Consider the following 20,561-nt stretch of genomic DNA (forward strand, 5'->3'; position numbering starts at 1 on the left):
TATAGCTAAATACCAGCATGTCAGAATTTTTTATGTGAGCATGCTGATGCAATTATCATTTTATGACAACAAAGATTTTCTAAAAACGTCTACAGAAAATGTGGACCTTAGTGGTGAGAAGTTTTGTTTGTTCTTCGAGTGCTGCTCTGCTGTTGGGTTGGTAACGTACATCTTGTTCCAGTCTGCTGAGAGGAGAAGATTGACTCCTGGCTGAGGTCATTGCCAAATCTCCAACCTTCCTCTAGTAACTTTATCACATGTCACAATGTTGCAAGACGTCTGAAATGTTTTTCCTTTTGTTTCTCTGGTCTCATTTTGTATAATCTCTCCCCATCGAACATCCCCATCGTGGCTCCCTCAGTCTTCCTCTGACGACTTGTCACCATCTTGTCTAAACGTCTTAGTTAACATTGATGTCATTCAGGAGATGTTGATGGGAACAGACTCTTCCTGTTTTAGTTTCTCTCTGATTGCTCGCCAGTCTTCGCTCATCCATGTGTCTAAACACTCTTCCCCTTTTCTCTTCCATCGTATTCAACACTTCCGCAGCCGGAGACTTCATTACAGCTTCAAATCTTTCGTCTCCATGTTTTTGGCAGCTGCAGCGAAACGAATGTGTACCACCGAAGCTGTGGATGTACATATTGTCTACTTGTTATAAAGCATTACTGTGTAGGGCTGTTTCTTCTGCAGTATCTCCAGAGCATCTCGCTGACTGAATTTTAGTTTTCAGTCTGTGCCGCATCCATCTCAGGTCAGAGTGGGAGGGCAAGCGAGGGCCACTCTCATCAGCACTTTCATTCATCTCCTATGTTAGGACAGCTTTTGCCATAGTGCATAATTAGCCCTGATTGGAAACTTCAGTATATCATGGAGAGTAAGATCAGAGTGAAGATATCACAGTTCGCTCAGTATCATGTGCTTGTGTCTCCTCAAAACGGTGGGATTTTAACTGCCATGTACAAAGTAACCCTAGAAAGTGTTTTTTTTTTACTTTGTCTCGCTTTTTAATTGAATGATTATTAGGCATGAACAATTATAGCCTTAAAATATGCATTGTTTCCCATTTAAAAAAAAAAAAAAAAATCCCAAGAAACGTTATATTTGCAAATACGTTTGTTTTCCCATTCCTGAAATGATCTCATGTTCCCTCGTGCCATCAAAGGTTTAAGATGATTGAAGAATGTTCCTGTGATTCATTTCGTTTAAACCTTTTAATTGTCCCTTCATGTGAAGTGAATCATTGTTTTGTTTCCCCTTGATTCTGTGATGAAGGCAATGACGAGCGAAGCCCTCGTCACCCGGATATCTCTTCCTAGAAGAAAAACAACTTCTGAATCATGGATTTAGATTGTGTGTTTTATGACAGCCCAGTTGCTCAGTGAGGAGTCAACACATTTGTCTTTTTTCCTCACAGCTGTTGTTGTTTGTTCTCAGACTTGGCCCGACACTCTGCGTGTTTCACAGGACACTTCCGTGTGGCGTCTGCTTCCTGCGAGGCTTTGGAGCGCCCGTCACAGTATTAGATGTTGGTTGCTGGCGCCACGCTGGGGTTAAATGTGGCAGTCGAGGTAGACCCGGGCAGATGGGTCGGGCTTTGTGGTCGCAAGAGGTCCGTGTCAGAGCGATGATACGGCTTTTCACCCATGTCTTTTTAAAAACCCGTCACCAGGCAAACCAGCCAGCCCAGACTCTGGTTCACATAGTAATGAAAACCAAATGCTTACGAGTGCGAGAAACAGAAAAAAAGGGAGAGTCGGGGAGAAGGAAGTTATTTTTGTGGTGGCTTTGGAAGAGTGTGAAGAGTTTAAAAGAATGACAGCAAACAACCAGGGAAGAGGGAGTGTATTTGCCCTTGTGGCATAGAAGTGATGAGATTAAAATGGTTTCAGGATTAAATAAAGAGAGAGAAGAGAATATCAAAGGTAAAAACATGACACAGAACTGACAGGATCAGTACTCTCTCGTTTTCTCTTGATCTTTTTTTCATTTTTCTCTCTTAAGTTCATATTAGTGGAAAGCTTAGAAGAAGTCCTGTCATATTCAATGTCCAGACACAAGACGTGACGCAGAGTGAACATTACGCACGGAGTCCGTTTCTCCCGGCTCCTTTATCCCGTCTGACACGAGTTTTCCCCCTGTACCTCAACACCAAATCAGCAGATCAAAACAATGTGAGTAATTTGGACACCCACAGCACGCGGTGAAATACATATATAGGTGTCGAGTGCTTCGCTGGGTGACTGTGCGGAGAGCAACACCTCAGCCTCAACACCGCAGACCCCCGGGCTCTGTTTGTCTTTAAACATTTACTTTCAAAGGATTAATGCTCACGGGCGCCAGGTCCTCGCGCCGAGACAAAAAGGCGACACCAGGAATTCAAACACTGGAGTTCAAACACAGATCTTTGTACCTTTGACAGATTTCTAAGACCTTCGTATTTATGTTTTAGTTTGTGGCCCCTTGCATGCTATCGTGATGAGGGCTGATAACTATGTAACTCGCAGCATACGGCGCATGACGCTTTCTTTTGGCCTTACAGGGAGAGTTTTGCCCTTGTATCATGCCCCCCCCCCCCCCCCCCCCCCCCCCCCCCCTCCTTCCTCCTTTTCAACTCCAGTAAAATAAAATCAGATTTGAAAATGTGTTTCTGTGACTGTTTATGGTGAAAAAGCAACAATCTAGAGGTTCTGGAGGCGACGGCCTGTTTGCTCTGGTTTGATTTCTGACTTGTTAACGGCGTTTCCTCGAAGGAAGCCGAGAAATGTCACGACATGTTTTAGTGTTAACGTTTAACATGAACCATGTCGTCCTCTCCTTCCGCAGCCGTCCTAAATATGGACAACACGGTCGTGGATCTGGAGACGCTGCAAGCCCTGTATGAAAATGTGAGTACAACAACGACATGTCTTTATGGTTTCAACAGTAATAAACATTTTTCAAATCTTGCAAATTCTTTGACTTTGAAGGGGGGGGGTGATGAAGTCTCATGTGGACAGTGGTTTCAGTAAAACCAGCAGACCAGTGAAAAGAAAATTCATTTCTGCACTTTCCTGCCAATGCTGAATCATACGAATACAAAGTGTTGAGCAACAAGCCCAGTGCAATTATTATACAAAGTAACAGCACTGACAGTTCAGGCTGATCCCGACTGCAGCGTTCAGGCTGGGAAAAAACTTTTTTCTCCCCCCTTTCCCTCTGTGGTTTTGCAGTGAAAGTGTTATTTTGGAGCAGTTTTTCTTGTGAGAAATCGCCTGATTTATGGTTACACATTTCATGCCATATATACGAAGGCAACGAGGACGATCATTTTATTAGAGGAGGAAACCTGAGAAGTCTCAACAAGCTGTGATGTCAACAAAATGGCAAAAAAGAAAAAATCACTCATCGGCTGTTAGTGTTGTTTTATTTGGCACTTGACTGAGGGTGAACCGCAAAACATCAACTGCCATCCATCAAAGGATATACTCAAGATCAGCCTGAACGTTTGTGTACAGTGTAGGTGGGAAAATATCCTCTTTTAAATGTAATGCCAGTGTCTGTAATGTCAGCTCACTGTCAGGGAACATATTTCTCTATGTGGAGCTCTTATTCCAGGCTGCACTTGAAGGAGTGAAGTCAAGGAAGTGTGCATTAGATACCAAAACAAACAGGCGAGTCCCGAGCTGTACTGGTATGTGCACTGTTTGGCAGCAGAGTCGCTCCTATACACGTCTGTCTGCTGGACTGAAAAGAGACCAATATTTTTACATAGTAAATATGTTTAAGGTTATGTTTTCATTTCTGTCCGTTTGTCTATTGGTTGGTTTGTTTGTGAACAAGTTAACACAAAATGAAATAAATGGATTTCCAGTGAACTTGGTCACTTTCTTTAATATTGCTAAATTAAGTGTTTTTCCCTTTTTTTTTTTCTCAGAGAATAATTAATGGATCTTGAAGGAAAGTAAAAGAAAAGTTGTACAAACAAATCTGTACCTAGTGAAATTCAAATGGGGTCTTATAAGGGAAGTGATGGCTTGGTGTATGCTCCACTGATTGCCATTATACTTTATTGTATATTTCAAATTGCTCTTATGGCACGGGTTATTGTTTGTTGTGAAAACTGGTGAAGTCTACATGTGTGTTGTCGTGTGGGGGATATTGACTTGTGTTGTTGTCTTTTGTTATTATCGTGATGAGTCACCAAAGTTTACAGACTCATAGTGAGTATAATTTCTGAGTGAGATATTTTATTAATTTTGTGGCACCAAAGTTTTTCCTTTTACAAATCCACACAATAATCCCACCTCATCCTATAGTTCTCTTCTCTCCGACTCAAAATCCAGCTTTAGCGAATTTAAATGTGGTTTCACAAGAGGACTGTTGGGCCTTGGCGGAGGTACGAGCTCCACTGAGTGCCAGGGTAGTTTTTATACTGGATCTGATTGACTCCATTTTTCTAATGCCCCCGCACAAAGGAAGCGGTAGTTGGAAACCCACCAGTGTTTGTGTCATACGGCTTCTCTTGAAAAAGACTTCACTGAGCTCTGCCAAGTGAAATGACCACATTGTATCATATAATATTAGCATAAATAGAATTACGGAGCTGTCATCTGTTTTCCAACAAGTCTCCATTTTGGCTACGAAGGCTTTATAGTAAATACGTATTCATCAACCTTCACTGATAGAAAGTCTGCCCCGCCCAGTGGAAGCGGTTCAGGTCCCGGGTCAGTAAATAATGGAACATGAAAACGGGCATGTTTTCCACATTTCAACAGTGATACAGTTTTTAGATGCTGTGAAATTCCTGTGAATTGCTTTTTGGCACAACTACACAGGAGAGGCCTGGACCTTTGGCTGCCAGAGGCATATTAATAATGTTGATCATGGGAATGAGACTGAGGCTTGAGACAAGCCGTAGTTATGAACCAATGTGTCATAACTGAGGATCAAAAGTCTTCTAACCTCTCTGCTCACCCCGAGACTTCAAGCGCTCTCCCTCTCGCTCTCGTTCCGTCTCCCCCTTATGGCCCGAGGCTGTGTTATTGGGTTGAGGAGCCAAATTGTTTCTCTTTTGTATTGCGAGACTCCATCCTGTCTGTGGGTCTCCAGCCCCCTAAACCACAGCTGGCAGCACAGTCAGCCTGTTTTGAGGAATGCGAGGGGCTTCTAATGGTTACACCCTCGCTCCCTGCGCTCGGAGCTCGATCACACGCTGCTCTCACTCTCTCTATTTCTCCTCACACACACACACACACACACACACACACACACACACACACACACACACACACCAACTTGCTCACAAACAAACATGTTGGCCCACACCAATGTGCACATACTGTACTGTAGGACAAACACACAGAAGCAGGGACGGAGTTGCTCGGCCTCAGAGCTGTGGATTACAGCCACTCCTCTTTGAACAATAAGCCAATGCCATTAAAGGGGTCACAGTGATAGTGGGACGCCGCTCCCTCCCCTCTAATGTCACCAGTCGTAATCTGGGCCCAGACTGGTTGTCTGAAGTTGGCTCCTTTCAGCTGACGGTAGCGAAATGTCATGGAGGTCAGTAGAGTTATAGTCCCTCCGACGAGCTTTAACACTACAAATCGTGTCCTCATGCTTTTTTACGCCCTTGTGAAGTCTAAATATATTTATTACATGATACAGTCATATGGGCCTTTTCTCATAAATGGCCTTTCATTGAAAATTGAGTGACATAAATCGTGATCAAGCCCTAGCTGGCTCAGTTGGGCCCTGCTCTAGAAACACGGCTAATGAATACCACTTGGCTACCGCTCGAGTGCTGGCATCAGGAATATCATCCTCCTTTCCTTTGCATTCGATATTCCACATGGGCCTGTATTTCTCATGCTAACAGCCGCTGCAACATGCCCTAGCAATTCAAAGATCACACGCTAATGCCTACTTGTCCCCAATTACACCAAACACTGCTGGGCTCCACCGCTGCCCTTTGAAATGGATCTGCTTTGTGTTAAATATATTTACACTTGAAAAACATCTCGAGAGGAGGCGAAGGAGAGCTTGCCTTCCTCGGCAGAAGGCGGCAGTGTGTAGAATACTAATCGGGCCCTCGGTTGCGTTTGATGCCCGTGTTTGATGTTTTCCGAGGATCCATGCCGATGCTGAAGCCCCAGAGAGGACGACGGAGAGGAACAGGAGGAAGGACCAGACTGCTCAGGCTCAGGGGGTCGACGGGGTCTGGGGGGACTGAGAAAGAGTTTACATTCTCCTCCTGGGGATGGTTTTATTGTTTTGCCCGTGTGCGTCAGACCCATTAACATCTATTGTCTTTGCCTCTTGTGAAACGAAGGGGCATTTCTGGCCTGTGTTTTTTTAAACCACCTTGTATAAAACTGTGGTCCAGCGTCTGACAGCAGCATAATGGTCAGGAATGTACTCTGGCTGAAAGCAACTCTTCATCAGTTATGAAATTTATACTGTATAGACTGGCATACGGTACGAGTTTGAGCACAGAGTGGCCCAATTTGAGAATACTTTTACCCTTCAGCGCAAGTTGGTCAAGGTCCATTTGGTCAGTGGTGTGGTGCTGTCAATCATCTCATACGATCCTCATTAGGAAAAAACTATGCTGCCAATATTGTTGCAATATTATTTGTTGGCGTGTGCGGAGAGTTGTGAAACGGTATCTCAAGCTGTGTGTGTGCGTAATCAGATTTGTTAATGTGTACAAGAATCCACTGTGTGCTGGGATTAGCTAATGTGTATTCAGAATGTGTGTGTGCGTACTCAGATTTGCAAACGTGTAAAAGTGTGTAATGAGGTTTGTGAATATTGAGAATGGTACATGTGCAAATGCATCAATATTAGTGGCTGAAACGTTTTTAGTTTCTTTGCAAGTCATCAGTTACAACTCAGACCTTCCTCGCAGTTTGCTGTTGGTTTTTAACATGAGATCTGCAGATACGTGTTTTTTGGAATTTGTCCATATCCACGATGTGTACCTGGTGGTATTAAGCACTTAACTATTTATGGTACATTTCCTACCTAAATAAATCTGCCCTTTTTAATTTGACAGAGAGCTCAAGACGATGAGATGGATAGCATTAAGAAGCACATTAAATCATCCAAAGACAAGGAGGATGCCAAGCCGCTGGACAAGCCTGAACAGTGAGAGCCAAACCTCCCCGCTCATCCAAATTCATTAAATGAAGAGCTGTGTCATCGAACAGATATGTTATCGTGACCCATCATGTCCCTTCGTCAGGTTCCTGTTCCAGTTATCCAAGATCCCCAACTTCTCTGAGCGGGTGTTCTGCATCCTGTTTCAATCAACTTTCCACGAGTGTGTCACCTCCGTCCTCCGCAAAATAGAAATCCTTCAGAGAGTGTGCAAGGTGAGCAACTTGCCTGTCTCATTTCCTGTTTATTTTCTAAATTTAACTTCACATCTTTGTCTCATTTGTGTGTGTGTGTGTGTGTGTGTGTGTGTGTGTGTGTGTGTGTGTGTGTGTGTGTGTGTGTGTGTGTGTGTGTGTGTGTGTGTGTGTGTGTGTGTGTGTGTGTGTGTGTGTGTGTGTGTGTGTGTGTGTGTGCGCGCACCAGATTCTCCAGAGTAGTCAGATTGTTCTGCAGGTGCTCGGCCTGGTGCTGGCTTTTGGCAACTTCATGAACGGGGGTAATCGGTCCAGAGGGCAGGCCGACGGCTTCTCCTTGGACATTCTGCCAAAACTGAAGGACGTCAAGAGCAGTGTGAGTGTTACAGTGAGAGTCTGTGTCGCGCTACAAGAGCAGACTCTCAAGCTGCGTCTCAATTCAGGGGCCGCAATCCTTTCGGAGGCTGCATTTGGAGACATCACAGCTGAGCGACTAGACTGTCCCATTCCCGAAGTCCAACAAATGCGTCCGAGTAATGTCTGGGCTGTAATGGGTGGATCCATCGTGGCGCTTTGGTGACAAACGTTTTTTCAAAGAGGTAATGGGGCCGGCAAGCGACGAGAAGTAACGGTACACATGTTTAAAATAACCGAGGGGCATTAATCGTGTCCAGCTTCAGCTCTGTTGCTAGGCGACAGCAGTAAGGGCGGGACAAGCTGGTGACGCTGATCGAGGAAATCCTCTGTGGACCAGACCGTCTCGTTTCAGCTCAGCCTTTTGCGGCCCACGAACACCACCGGCCCCCCCTGAATTGGGACGCAGCTTCAATGAAATGTTATTCAAGCAAACCGAAAATACATGTTTGAATCTGTGCAAAATGAGGAAAGGAGACAAGCCCCCGTGATTTATCTGCAACCGCAATGTTATTCTGAAATAAAACATTATACTTGAAAATATGTGATAAACACAGATTCCAGGAGCAGAACGAGACCGAACCCCCCCGCTGCCAAACATGTAGAACGTAGCTGTGCAGATTTAGAGGCCATTCTGTTTACTGTTCTTATTTAATATCACAAGCGGCTCAGCGTACCCCTGGCACTGCCATATAAGGACACAGTGGTTAGAGTTTTTGTGGTGGTGGACTGAGTAAGGTATCCATAAAGAACATCAAACTTTCCACCAACTCTGAGTTATGACAGCCAGCCCAGCACAGTTGTGTTTTGTTGCATTGCTGCTCCAACGTCGTGATTTATCCCCAACTTCTAAGGCCGCTGTCCTTATTCTTGTTTGCCCCGCGCAAATTAAATCATCCTGCTCCGAAATGATTAAATTAATAAATAAAGAGGTTTTGGTTTATTTATTTGGATCGTTTTCTTTCTTTCAGGATAACTCCCAGAGTCTTTTGTCTTACATCGTTGCTTACTATCTAAGGCACTTTGATGAGGTATGTTTTGGTTCCTGTTTATTTGAATCACTTTTCTGTTTTAGACTAATTTGCTTAGAAATCCTTCCAGAGCTCTCTTTTCATCTCCCCTCTTGCCAGAGGATACCATGGCTTATCCTTTATCAAATTATTTATTTTCCCTTTCCTCATTTACGGCAGGAACAAATCTCTCTCCCTCTCTGGCTCTCTTCTGATCCGCTTTCTGTCTTTCACTCTTCATCTCCCGCTCTCCCGCTCCGCTTTGGTCTGGCTTCATTCAAACCTGCAGCCTGTTCATTGGCACAGCATCCAAAGGAGCGCTAGTGTAAATAATTAGGTTCTCCAGATGAGATGAACTCAGTAGAGTGCTGCCTGCCAAAAACAACCTGCATGACATGAATATAGCTCTCATAATATCCTTGTAGTAACTCTGATGGAGAGAATTGCTGTGGACTTTCTGCACGGAGCTTAATGCTCATTTCTGCTGTACTTTCAGTCGTGTCTTCTCTGGGATGTTTGAGCTGCTAATACATGCATGTAGGTCTCTGAGGACCTTTATTTGAATGTGGCCTGGTGTGTACAGTATATACTAGAGAGGCCTGCTCTCATTTGAGGAAGATTGACTTTGATATTGGTGTGTGTATGTGATTTTTTTGTTTGTTTGTTGTTGTGCTTTTACCAGGATGCAGGCAGGGAGACGTCTGTCTACCCTCTGCCTGAGCCCCACGACCTCTTTCAGGCCTCCCAGATGAAGTTCGAGGACTTTCAGAAAGATTTGCGCAAGATGAGGAAAGATCTCAACGGTATGGTCGCCGATTTCCATTCTACGATTTAACTTCTGTTTGAGCACATTCAAAACCTTGATCACGCCATATAGCATAATGTTTAAAATCCCATACATAAAAAAACAACTACCAGTAGACGTTAGCAGATGTTAGGGACATCATTTCAGTTGCGCGCTGAAGCTTTATTAAGTGTTTTGGCCTTGAAATCAACGATACAGGCCGAACTTGAGGGTACGCTGAGGCTACAGGTAAATCTGACTGGCTACTGGCTCGTAAGGCAGAACTATGAAAGCCATGTGCTCCGTAGATTAGACATCATTACCTCTGTGCAGTCTGATGCCATAGATTATGTATTAATCTATGTGCATATCTCCTGGTACAATGGAAAATAATTTCCCAACCCTTACCAGCTATGGTTACGTGTGGATCCTGGAGGCGGGTCAACACAGAGATAGCATCTGTTTGTCGTACAGACGAGCTAACCAGAAGCAGATGGGACTTGTCAGATGTAGACTCCTGTTGAACCTGGCGTTCCTTTACTGTCCTCATGAAACAGAGATCAAACTATACAGGGGCAACGTCTGGGAACTTCCACTACCTGTGTGCACTGTCAAAGGTTCATCAGCCTGGAAGACTCTGTCCTGCAGCTCTGAATCACCTCGCTGACCCTGCGAGCCACAAACCTCCAACACACAACAATGAGAATTTCAGAATATTCTGTGCACGTCATAGGTCATCATTTCGCCCAGAGGGGTCCACAATGTGATTCACAGACGAGCTGACTAATAGCTGACTAAGTCGGAGCTGAATGGTTTAATATTTCACTCTATAATAACTCTTTCATTTTTTTCAGCCATTCATTATTCAACCAGTTCCTGAACCAATACATGTGGTTAATCTATTACAAAACTTTTCATTTTCTACCGACCAACAGAAATGTCATGAACCGTGATTATTATTCAGTAAAACTTTTATCATCACCGCTAATCAACTTTGAGGAAAAAGGAAATAAACCAACAGAAATGATTTGAGTGGGTTTCACAAGCCAAGAAGTTTGGAGACTGAATTTTCCGTTCAGCTCTGATTACATTTATTTAATCTCTCAGTGAAATCGATACACAATAAAATGAGACCCACGATGACAGTATGACCTCATGCAGAGACCTGATATGTTACATTTCGATATATTCAACATGCAGTTGGCACATAGATTATCTTAAAATGTTGTGTGCGAGAACGAATGTGCCCTGTTGCTGCATGTCAGGACCTCGGGATACAAGTGTGGCAATTGGATTATGCTTGACAAGCTAAACTGAGCTGTTGAGTGAAAGAGTCCTAATGAATGAGGCAGTTGGGAAATACTCCTTTTCATTACTCTGTCTCAAGTCACACAGCACTCGGAACACTTTCCAAACGCTGCACTTCCAACAGGTGGTAAAAAACGTCTGTGTATCTTTGTGCAAAACGTGTGAGTGAGTACGTGTGTATGTGTGACTTTGTGTGCTCGTGGCTCGATCGACAATTCCCCGAACCTGGTCTGTTCTCTATCATGTTTTATGTATCTTTGCTGCTAAACCAATCAGGTGCCTGGTCCGTGTTTGCCAAATATTGTTGTTCCTCTGCCATAATGATTCTTGAGGCTGTTCATTATTTGCAATTCATAAAGATGGAGTTGCTCGCTGGGGAAACGGACTTGCGTCTGCTCCGACCCCAGTGGCAGTGGCACATGCTGTCCCTACATAAATACATCATCACATGCTATACCTGCAGACCTCTTCATTACCTAGCGGGGCCAGCTGAGCGCTCTAACAGACGCGGGGCTTCGATGACAGTTCCCAGAGGGAGGTTCTAATCGGTGGGCGGCGCAGAAATGGCCTTGGCTGGCCTGAAGGACATCAGCACAACACAGCAGAGTGGAGAGAGCTCAGTGTGTACCTTTCAGGTCGAGGTGCCATATGGTCTATGAATTACCATTTGCCTATTCCCGACCTTCCCGTTCCCTTAAGCGTATCATGGCCTCTCCACCTCTAAGGCCTTGGCAAAGTTTGTGTATCTGTTGTGTTTGCAGATTGTGCGTGACGATGAGTTTCTCCCGGGATCAGAGCGCAGGCCTCCCTGGCTCCTGGGGGGGGCGTTATTAGTCATTATGGGTCATTATGTCTTTGCTCATTCAGCAGAAGCTCAGCAGCGATTTATCAGAGCGAGCACGACCAGGGTGAAGTGTAATGTCAAGTTTGTGATCACAACAGAAATTCTGGATAGGATATTAAAGCTGTATCGCTCTGACAGACGTTTTCCCCTCTGATGCTGATCATCTCTTGCTGTTTCAGCGTGCTCGACGGAGACGCAGAAAGTTTGCAAATTGTCCTCTGAAGAGATCCTGCAGCCTTTTAAGGACAAGATGGACACATTTCTTAGCCAAGGTGAGGCTGTTTTCCAAATCAGTTGAAACAGATAACTGATGAGACTTTCAACAGTCTCATTAAAGGGAGATATTCTTCATTTTTAATTCCTGTCAACAAATTCCACGAAAAGATCAGAAGCAACAAGGAATTGATCCAACTAACAAGTGTTGTCTGTGTTGCCCAAGACTCCATAGTTGTCCAATAACAAAATGGAATGGTACTCTATTAAGCATTCCTTTAACAAGGTCCAACAGTCCCCTTAGAAAATCACATTTAAATTCACCACATCCAGATGTTTATGCTAATCGGCACCAAAATGTCCACAGTCACAGACACTTATCTCCTAAATGTGCCTGATTTAATTTCTCCATTAAAATCCAATAATCATTTACAGAGAGTATAATGAAAACATGTCAACCCCCCCCCCCCCCCCCCCCCCAAGATGTTCAGATGGATAGGAAAGTTTTGATGTGTTTAAAATAATTTGTCTATTCATTATATTCATGAGAATATCGCCAGGCTAATCCTTTTAGATATGATGTATCAAGTGAGTCTGTTTAAACATAATCTTTGCTCATGTGTGTTACCATCATAAGAGGGGTTCAAATTTAATAAGGCAAATAATGTTTTCCTCCTGATTTAATAGATTATTCTGTGTCGGTGTTCTGTTGGTATATCTGAGCTTAAGAGTCCTCTGTGGTGTGGGAGCCTGTGCAGCAGCTCATCACTCAGAGTGATGGAGGGTCTTCTATGTCTGCCGACAGATTTCCAAATCTGTTTGATGCTGTTTTCACACGAGGGTTCACTCAGTGTTGTTTCCGCAGGGACTCGTGTTTATTCCAGGGTGTATTGAATAACTCACAGCTATTGTTTTGAGTTTGCCTATCTGCTTTGACGGATTATGATCGCACTTGGTAGCAACACTGTTTATCTTGACGAAAAAATGAGAACATCTTATTGTGCCTCAGAGGAGGATTCAGGGTGGTTAAAGAAAGTGAACCTGTCACGCAGTTAAATCGACTGCAGAGAGCAGAACTGGACGCCCGAGAGGCTGGAACACGACGGACTTGTTCACCACACGATCCCTTTCACTTAGAGCTTTTGACATCGAGAAATGTTTTTTGTCCTGCTATGTGTTTGTTTCAGTTTCTGACTTCCTTTATTTTTCCAGTCGTCTTTGCTTCTATCGCTCCACGCGTGTTAAAAAGATAACGATGAATTTAAAGAAACTGTGGACTATAAACGTGCAGCATTAATATATTGAATACTGCCAGCACCTCTGCAAAGCTGTTTGTACACAGGTACTATGAGCTGGTTGAAGATCTCCTGTATACGCCTAATAGATCAAGCTAAAGACAGAAGAAACTAGAATGGCATTCAGTAGAGCGCATATCTCCACCAAAGCCCAACTGCCCCCTTATGAAACATTTAAATTCACTAGATCCAGATTTTTTTTTTTGGCAAACTCCGTGAATTATTCTTTGAGAAATCAATGAAAATGTGGAAAAACGACATATCTCACAATATTAAAGAAAGGGTTATTTAAAGAAATTTAAAGGGTTCTTTGTTTGGTCACACCACAGCCCTCCACAAAATTTCATGGAAATCTGTTCAGGTGTTTTTGCATAATTCTGACAAACTAAAACAAATAGACAAACAGACGGGCATGAAAACACAACCTCCTTGGCGGATTTCCAACACTTTTAAATCTCCAGTACACACTATTAAAGCAAGATAAATAAAATACATTTTGTGTTTTGAGTCTAAAAGCTAGAATTACATTTATTTAGATATTTGTACATCCGTTTGTAAATCCATTGTGAACGCAGTCGTGTTTGTGCCTCACGTCCAGCCGGCGTCACATACTCATGCTTTAATCTCAGTGATCTGACAAGTGGTTCACTTCAAATGTGTAGTTCGATGTGCATGTTTTTAACACGACAAGCCAACTGTCATTCCCTGTGTGGCGTTGGCTGTGAACCCCGGCTACATTCATTTAACTGCGTCCAATCTGTCGGAAGGACCCGGCTCGCAGGCCTCTCACCAACTGCTTTTGTATTCAAATGAGAGTATAATGTGTAGCATGTGTTCTTTCCGCGGTAATGCTCACTGTCCATTTTAAAGGAAGTCTGCAGATGAAAGCATGTCTCCCATTTCCACCTCTCCCCCTTCTCCTCTCCTCTCTTTTCCTTTCTCTCTGTGTTTGGGAGAAATATGGGAGCTCTCTCTTTGATGCAAATGACGAGATTTCCCCCCCCCCCCCCCCCCCCCCTTCCGAGAGCAGAATGTACGCACCGTAACATGGACATGTGACTTCGAGAGGCTCCAGACGGGATTCTTGGGGTTCCTCCACTGCTGCGGTGAAAAAAAAGAACAACAGCCCAAATGTCTTATTTTTGTTATTTCTGTAATTTCTGAAAGCCTGAGGTTAAACTGTTTCTGGCTCCATAGTTTAAGCCGCTTTTGTTTATTTTCTGACCATGAAACTAACCACAGAATAACAGTGGGAGCGGACTTGTTGGAGCTCGGCTGTTTGGTCTAGCTCAATTTTCCCCGCTCGCTTCACAAATTCTCATGCATGCAGGCCTTTGATGGAGTCGCTGTGACTTGCGAGGGAGCATCGGCCATGTGATAATGTGTTTCTGATGGACATGTAGATCAGTGAGACTGGCAGACTCATCCTGTTACATTATGTAGGTGGATGTGGTTTAATATCAAACCTAAGAGAATCTTTTTAATGTGTGTTTGTAAAAATCCCCCAAAAGTAGACATGTTGATGTTGGTTCAGTAACACAGACGGCCCCTTTTTAAATAATGTACTTAAAATATGTCCGTATATTTTGTGGGTCTCATGTTGTCCCACTTTATCTTCAGATCTACCTTCTCATTCTACAAACGTCTGTCTGACTGTTGCTCGCATATCTCGAGAGGCGTTCATCTCACAATTATCACTGGTGTATTGTCGATGGCCTGAGAAAGTGCAGTGTTGAATTTGATACGTGTTGGACACACGATACGTTCAGTATTAACAAACTTTGATTAAACAGACAAACCGTGCTTAACAGTCAGTCTTCCTTTACATCCTTGGATAATTTACACTAGTGCCCGCGGGTCAAAACTGGTCCACCAGCAATAATAACTGATAATTCGATTATATTTATTTTACCACACATTTGACGGGAGTCGCGGGTGCTGATCCCCAACCTAGCAGCAACATTCAAAGAGTCAGATCCGATTCCAACAATTCTCTGCAACGTTAAAGCGCAACCTTTTATTTTAAATTTTTTGCTGCAATGTTTTGTATTGAGCTGAATTACAAAGCTTTTATTTTGAAAAGCTGTGAAGTTGGGTCTGAAGATTGTGTCATGTTGCTTAACAGACCGAAGAAATAGCCATCATGCAATGTATAGAAAAATAACTCTTGTTAAGTCCATCTTTTAACTATGTAAAACACACACGAACAATAACTAAGCAAATTCTGTTTCATTTTATGAAAAACATTGCAGATAAACCAGGTAGGATGAACACAAAATAAAAAGTGACTCTATAATTTAGAGCTGTTTGAGGAGAACTCGCTAATGACAGGGAATAATTCGGAAAGTAGCTCCGGAGCATTAACACAGGAGGAGAGAGCAGCCCATTCCGAACAGGGAGGTCCAGAGCAGGCAGTGCACTCATCAATAAGACGAACTCCATGAATCGCTCAGTGTCAGGGGAAGGTTTAGTTAAGTATGTCAGAGTTTCCCCTTAATTGATATTCAATGTTTCTAGGAATAGATTTCACATCACAACAGCACAACAGCATCTTCCAGAGTCAGTGTTACAGTAAGTCGCATCTTCAGTCATCTGAACTGTCAGGACTGGAACACATTCCTGATATTAACATGCAACTCACATTCCCATGTTTTATCAATATGTCATCATTTATCGATGAGCCGTCAGCAGAGAGAGAGAGAGAGAGACGTGATGGTGGGCCACAGGGTGATTTAGCGTAGTGCTGCTCTCAGCGGGTTTGTCCGGGACCTTTTAGATGTGGCTCTGGCTTCAATTACACGTAGCAACCACATATTCCCAACATAAGAGGGCGGAGAACACAGATCGGTGCCAGGAAAAGACTCTCCGTCCCATCTACTGTCATGTGTGTCTTGGAAAAGCCACGACGAGGCCATTTCTGGTCATTTGACAGTTTAAGCCAAAGGCGACTTGGGGGGGGGGCAGAGAAGCTGTGTGGGAGAATTTATTGTCCAACCTTTTGTCCGTCAGCGCACTGTAGATACAGGCCGGCATAAAATACAGCTGGATTGACTCCACTGCAGCTCTTTTATATATTAAAAATCAGCCCCCTAGATTCTGAAATTTGATAAGTAGGAACCTGTGGGAATTTCCTGACTGAGGCTGTCACATTTCACTGCTGTTCTCCTATATCATAATTTATAACACAGTCAAAAGGGGCCTGATGGCACAGCGAGATAAATGTTGCGGCCTGCTGGAAATATCTCCTAATGGGTACCGTCGTGTCCAACTCCTCATTTTCTTACCTTCTCTCTGTTACTCACACATCTCACACACTCTCTCTCTCACACACACACACACACACACACACACACAGTCATCTGTCTCCATTCGCAGTTACCCCGCACAAAGAAGCACTTGTCCCGAGGTCTGCAGTGCTCATTTGTCAGTTGTGCAACAGTGGACAGTTCAACACTTAATAACCTGGTGGCACAACACTGACCTTGAAAAGACGGGCGGCTTTAAGTAATGGTGACATGTGGAATCCTCCTGCAGGTGAAAGATGGATCTTCTCCTGTGAATGTGATGGTTCTTTATGTACCAATGATCTGCTGTCCCCCCCCCCCCCCCCCCCCCCCCCCCTCTCTTTTAATTTACTTCACAGCCAAAACTGAATTTTAATTTACTTCACAGCCAAAACTGAACTGGAAACCCAGGACACGCAGCTGGCAGACACCCAGAAGATGTAAGAACTTTCTTTTTTTTATTTAAATGTTTCCCTGCAGCTGAAGAGTAAACGCAGTCACTTCTGTTTCCGTCACATTTGTTGCTCTTTGTCTCGAACGCGGCCCCAGTGATCAGTCCATGAATTTGAAATTGAAAACACGGAATAGCACAATTCCAACGCATGCATTCTCGCTGCAGCGAAGAAATATAATCTCGCTGCTTTGTCAATATTTAGGACTCCTGGTTCCTACAGTTACACGGAAGGTGCGGGCCGTCATGCCAGGCCAGGCCATCAGTAGACGGGAGGCCCCCTGTGCGGTGTCTGCGTTGTTTATCTAAGCGGAGCGAGAGTAGACAGCCTTGGCTCCAGGCTTCTGTTACTGCTGGCGAGGAATGTGTTCCTATAGCACACTCCAAACAAAGAGACCCCAACCTGTCCACTGTATTGATCCACTGCGAACGGCGTCCGCATTCACTCTGTACACGTGTCGCCGCCCCCCGTCATGTGTTTCTTTGGCTCGATCTCCCTTTGTGTGCAAAGTTGTGCATCTTTTCTTCTCGCTCATGCCTCTACAGCATGTGGGTGTTTATGCACACACACGCAACGTGGAAGATTATGCACGCCAGGGAGCTCGTTGACAAAGCTAAACCCTGTGCATGATATTTATAAGAGTTTTATTTTGGGCCTGGAAGTTAATCCCACAGAAAACACAGAATGACTGTGCGGTTTCTGTGTCAGTAGATGCATTTTTTCTTTCCTCACGCTTTTCCCTCTGAAATGCAGAGTCATCATTGGGTTGTGTTTTGTTCGTGTCACTTCACCACTAAGTCTGTCAAAAAGCATATTATTCTAAGATTAACTTTCATATTTTGCATATTTGCGTAGCACAGCCCGATTTCACAACAATCGGTTGTATGTTTCTGTAATCTCATGTTGTAATAGTTTGGTCTTGAAGTAATGTTTTTGTTCTCTGCCCTCAGCTTCTTGGAGCTGAGCATGTCCTTCTCAGTCAAACCCAAGGCAGGAGAGAAAGAGGTCTCTCCCAACACTCTCTTCTCCATTTGGCACGAGTTCTCCACCGATTTCAAAGACCAGTGGAAAAAGAAGAATAAACTGATGTTACAGGAACGGTGAGAGAGGTTTCCTGTTTCGGAATGTGACATGAGATACCTTCTTCTGACAGGACACTTGAAGCTATCGGCCCAAAATCAAACCCCTTCGGAGACACCAGGGTCTTTTCATTTATTTGTCTTTGTCTTTGGGGGAGGTACACCACACTCTGACCCTTGCAATGTCATTACAGAAACATCAGTGTTCCCTACATTTCGAATTCTCCCCAAGCGTAATTTTCCGAACCATTAATAACTTGCAGTCCATCTCGTGTTCGCTGCAGATCCTATCAGATTCATCCAAATTCATGAAGGGGAAAAGAGGTTAAATGACCCGAATCTATGTCCTCACCCCAGTAATGAAAAAAACACATGGAGCATCCAGTTAGCTTCCAGTGGTTTGATGAATATAAAGATACTGCTGCAAATGTCAACAAAAAGCAAATTGGTCCATTATGCCAAATGAAGATTGAACTGTGATATGTATTTGTGAGAGAAGGGAAATGTCACAAGCTTTGCTTGTACAGTAGGAACGAATAAAAACAAATTTGAAAGCATTAACTCTTTGCCCTTTGCCATCGGCAGTCATCCCAACATACTCCTGCTTTTTTTTTTTCCTGTTGGACTGCAGAGGAACTATAGATATTAATCCTCGCTTGCACTTTATGGACATGCAGTGCTGGTGCACTCAGAGTATCCATGTGATGAGTAAAGGCAAAGATGCAAGTCTGTCAATGTAAAATGTTGCACTCGCTCATTGCCAACATGCTGCTGATCCGTCTTTTTAAAGCCCCAATGAGTGACGCTGCTGGCTCGCGCCGCGCAGTAGTAAACTGGAGTGAGTCACTTCAGAGTTGGAGCTTTGGCCCTTTGACAAACCGACAGCATCGTGTCCAAATACCACATGACCATCGTCTGGATGATCCAAGAAAAGACTTTTGTGCAGACTTTCTTTTCTTAAATGGTTAAATTCTGAATTCCAGCAGTGTGCATGGGTGTGAGTGCATCCAGTCATTTGCTCTTTAATTCTCTTTAGGATGACTGATATTTACTGCTGGTCATTTTTTCAGGGTCAAAATGGCTGAGGACTGTTTCAAACAGGCCAGGGAGAAGGCTGCCTACAACGTGAAACCCAAACACGCAACTGGAATAGTACGTTTTCTGCTCTTCTTATTACTCTCTGCTTCTTTTAATTTAATTCCAGCGGCATTAACCCTTTTCCCTTTTCTTCACTTGGTGCATAGTATTTCCTCACCTGGGGTGTTTAGAGTGAACAGTCCCAACTTATTGAGATGAGTGCTGGAGCTGCCAGTTTGTAAATAACTCTGACTTCTTATTTCATTCCACAGAAAGCAAAGCTGGGTCAGAAGATCTGAAGCAGAAAGTGGAAAATGATCATCATCAAGCCTGTTGCACAAGCACTGTTTGTACAATCTGACATGAGTCATCAGTCATTTTTATATTTATATGCTTTCCGTATTTGTTTTCAATTGATTTAGAGCTGTTTTTATTTTAAGTTGGTTCAAAGTGGATGTTATATTGTTTGTTTAAAAGCGGAATCAAAACATTTCATTCTCGGCCAACTTTTGATGGCACCAGCCAGAAATGCTGCAGAGACACTATTAAGATGAGATTAAATGAAACTGAGTCGTTTAAATGAAAATGTGCATCAGATAATTCGTAGCAACACGAACCTCTCTCAGTATTTTTAAAGCCATATGTAGTTTATTATCATTTTTAGTCCAACGTCAAAGCCGACTTTTCTCAGTAAGACACAAACCCTGTCTCTTCATTTCTCCCTTAGTGGTGAAAAGCACAGAATTTTATAACCTTTCTATACGTTGGACAGAAAAGTGCCTTATCGCACAGCAGTGGTCGAATGAGTGCTGCAGGCCAGAGTTTATTTTTGAGACACATCATCTGTGATTAAATGTTACACGTAAAGAAGAAGAGTCGTTTGGTTTTTTTACAGGCTGATGCCTGACTTTTCTTAATCATTTCATCAAGTGTGTTTCAGAACTAGTTTCACAAGCGGCACCTGATCTAATGTGTTTAAATGTTCTTTCAACAGAAAAGGCCTAAGGGGTGTGATCTCATATTGTTTTATTCAGTGCTGTTGTGGAACTTGTTTCGTGTTTTGAGCTGATGTCTATGCATTCGTTTTGCCTTTCCCACTGTGTGAGAGTGTGTGAACTCCCATATGTTATTTGAGCAACATTTATCATGTGATGTTCGTTTACAATAGGCCAACAACATGTTTTGATTGAATACCCTGGACCATGAAAAAATATTTATTGAATAAAAGAAATTACATAAATCTTTGATATAAATTTAGCTGTTGCTGTTTTCTTTGTCACTTGTGTAACTCAGAACTAGATGCACTCGCCGCTGTTTTATATGAAATAGATTTAATATATTTTTTTACATACATACTTACACACATACACAAAACATATATACTGTATATATTGCATTGCACCCCGATTACACATGCTGTTTTATGCTTTCATGCTGGCGAGTGGCGAATGTACAGTATACAGC

The 20,561-nt window shown here is 43.3% G+C and overlaps 1 protein-coding gene across 1 annotated transcript in view; it reads left to right on the plus strand.

The window, feature by feature from the left end:
- Positions 1–19,883, plus strand: part of LOC117775544 (formin-2) — a 38,317-nt gene extending 18,434 nt beyond the window's left edge. Inside the window, exons 8-18 of the mRNA XM_034608820.1 lie at positions 2,827–2,888; positions 7,040–7,131; positions 7,229–7,358; positions 7,567–7,713; positions 8,723–8,782; positions 9,444–9,564; positions 11,877–11,969; positions 16,878–16,929; positions 17,892–18,041; positions 19,091–19,172; positions 19,370–19,883. Coding sequence (XP_034464711.1) covers positions 2,827–2,888; positions 7,040–7,131; positions 7,229–7,358; positions 7,567–7,713; positions 8,723–8,782; positions 9,444–9,564; positions 11,877–11,969; positions 16,878–16,929; positions 17,892–18,041; positions 19,091–19,172; positions 19,370–19,396 — 1,016 coding nt within the window. The 3' untranslated portion in view covers positions 19,397–19,883. The remainder of the gene's footprint in view (positions 1–2,826; positions 2,889–7,039; positions 7,132–7,228; positions 7,359–7,566; positions 7,714–8,722; positions 8,783–9,443; positions 9,565–11,876; positions 11,970–16,877; positions 16,930–17,891; positions 18,042–19,090; positions 19,173–19,369) is intronic.
- The last annotated feature ends 678 nt before the right edge of the window (positions 19,884–20,561 follow it).

This window comes from Hippoglossus hippoglossus, chromosome 15 (genome assembly GCF_009819705.1).
Source record: "Hippoglossus hippoglossus isolate fHipHip1 chromosome 15, fHipHip1.pri, whole genome shotgun sequence".
Lineage (NCBI taxonomy): Eukaryota > Metazoa > Chordata > Actinopteri > Pleuronectiformes > Pleuronectidae > Hippoglossus > Hippoglossus hippoglossus.